Raw genomic sequence first — 1,927 nt, 5'->3', positions numbered from 1 at the left:
AAAAGTTTTGTGGGGAGCTTACATGGAAAAAAATACACACACATATATATATATATATAATAAATATAAATTAGAAATAATACAACAAAAAGAACAACCGCATAGCAGCCAGAAAAAAACATTACATTATGTTTCCAAATAACCTGCTAAAAAAATCTTTCACCCTTTTGTCACTCCTAGTTTTGAAAACATATTTTAAATTAATTTCATTCGGCATCTTTTTGCCATAACAAGATACCTTTTATAGAACCATCAAATTAATAAACAAACTGAATAATATTTTCATACATATATTATATGTATGAAAATATTATTCTGTATGTTTATTAATTTAATTAATTATTTTTTAATTATGTTGATAAATTTGTAATGTTTTTTTTCTGGCTGCTTTGCGGTTGTTCTTTTTGTTGTATAATTTCTAATTTGTCATTTTGGATGAATCGTTTGCTAAACCAATATATGCAAAGCTCTGTTCACACAAAGAATGACACAATAAACTGATGCGAATCACTGAAGAAATCACATGAACAAACGTGAGCAAAACATACTAAAAGTAAAACAAAACATCCGTTTGACTGCAAATGTTCAGCGGGATGAGTTCTATAGGGATGCATTGTTTTGTTTTAACAATGTGAAAATTGACTGAAAATCTACACTGTATAAATAAGCCTTAATTGAATGCAAATGAGTGTGTGTGACTCAGGTGTGAATGAACATGAAGCTTCACAGTGCTGTATGGGGAAACTTCTGCTCTACTTTATGACAGTGTCTTGACATCTGATCCTCCTTTATACTGATCTTTAAAGTGTTTCTTCATAAAATGCCCCAGCTGGTCATTTATTCAGATTATTGTGAATGTTTCCTGATTTGAAATCTTCTCATAACTGATTGTTTTTGTCTTGAACAGGGGATTTTGTTAAAAAGAAGTGGGAAGTCACTTAATAAGGAGTGGAAGAAGAAATACGTCACATTGTGTGACAACGGTCTGCTCACGTACCACCCCAGTTTACATGTGAGTATGTCACCTGCTCTGCTGTTACAGATCCGATTCATTTTGCTGAATCGGTTCATTCTGATGATTCAGTTCAGTCAGCCAGTTCAAATAAATGATTCACTGATTTGTGTTTGGTGTAAATTCATGCATTCCAGTTTGGCGTCACACGTTTACCTGTTAACCAACCTTTTCACTCAGAAAATGCTAGTAAATTTCACAAATAATTACAAAGAACAGGCAAGTAACACATTGAATGAAACGTGAATTTTTAGAAAAGACTGAAATAGCATTTTCTTGTAAAATGTAATCCAGTAATCTTTGCTATATTTACAACTTCAAAAATAATTTATAATAATAATAATCAACAATATTTTTGTTTGTCATTTTCAAAATATTAAAAATATGTTTTAAGTTCACAAAAAAAAATTTCTAGAAAATATTAGAATATGTTTAAATACTAGCACTTAAATACTTACATGTTAGAATAGACTAGAATAGAATAGACCCCAAAACGTAATTACTAGAGTCGGTAACTAAATAATACTGGAACCAAATGATTTTTATGACATTTGTTGGTTCAGGTAGACTGTAAAAATTATTTTTCAATTATTGGAGAAACTTTTGCAAGAAAATACTGTTTCCGTTTTTCTAAATGTAACACTTAATTCAATGTGTTACTTGCCATTTTAACCAAGAATTATTACAGTTAATTAACAATAATTAATGGATTCCAGATCATTTTAAGAAAGCTAGTTTTGTTCTCAGAATGTTCCTAAAATGGACTTCCTACTCTTTTGCTTTTCATTTTATATACTGCACAGATTGTTGATTATATGAAGGTTTTTATTCTCTCTCTCTCTGTTTGTTATGAGTTAGGCATATTGTTTGTTTTAGATTTTGTAAAAGTTATGAAAATAGTATATATATATATAA

General features: G+C 29.4%; 1 protein-coding gene across 1 annotated transcript in view; it reads left to right on the top strand.

Annotated features, from left to right (window-relative positions):
* LOC107717265 (arf-GAP with GTPase, ANK repeat and PH domain-containing protein 1-like) overlaps window positions 1-1,927 on the top strand; it is an 87,063-nt gene that overhangs the window by 36,874 nt on the left and 48,262 nt on the right. The window contains exon 10 of the mRNA XM_016523951.1: window positions 908-1,012. Coding sequence (XP_016379437.1) covers window positions 908-1,012 — 105 coding nt within the window. The remainder of the gene's footprint in view (window positions 1-907; window positions 1,013-1,927) is intronic.

The sequence above is a fragment of the Sinocyclocheilus rhinocerous genome, unplaced genomic scaffold, assembly GCF_001515625.1.
Source record: "Sinocyclocheilus rhinocerous isolate Xijiao unplaced genomic scaffold, SAMN03320098_v1.1 scaffold1694, whole genome shotgun sequence".
Classification (NCBI taxonomy): Eukaryota; Metazoa; Chordata; class Actinopteri; order Cypriniformes; family Cyprinidae; genus Sinocyclocheilus; species Sinocyclocheilus rhinocerous.
The sequence above is the reverse complement of the archived record's forward strand: the minus strand, read 5'-3'. Positions and strand labels throughout refer to the sequence as shown.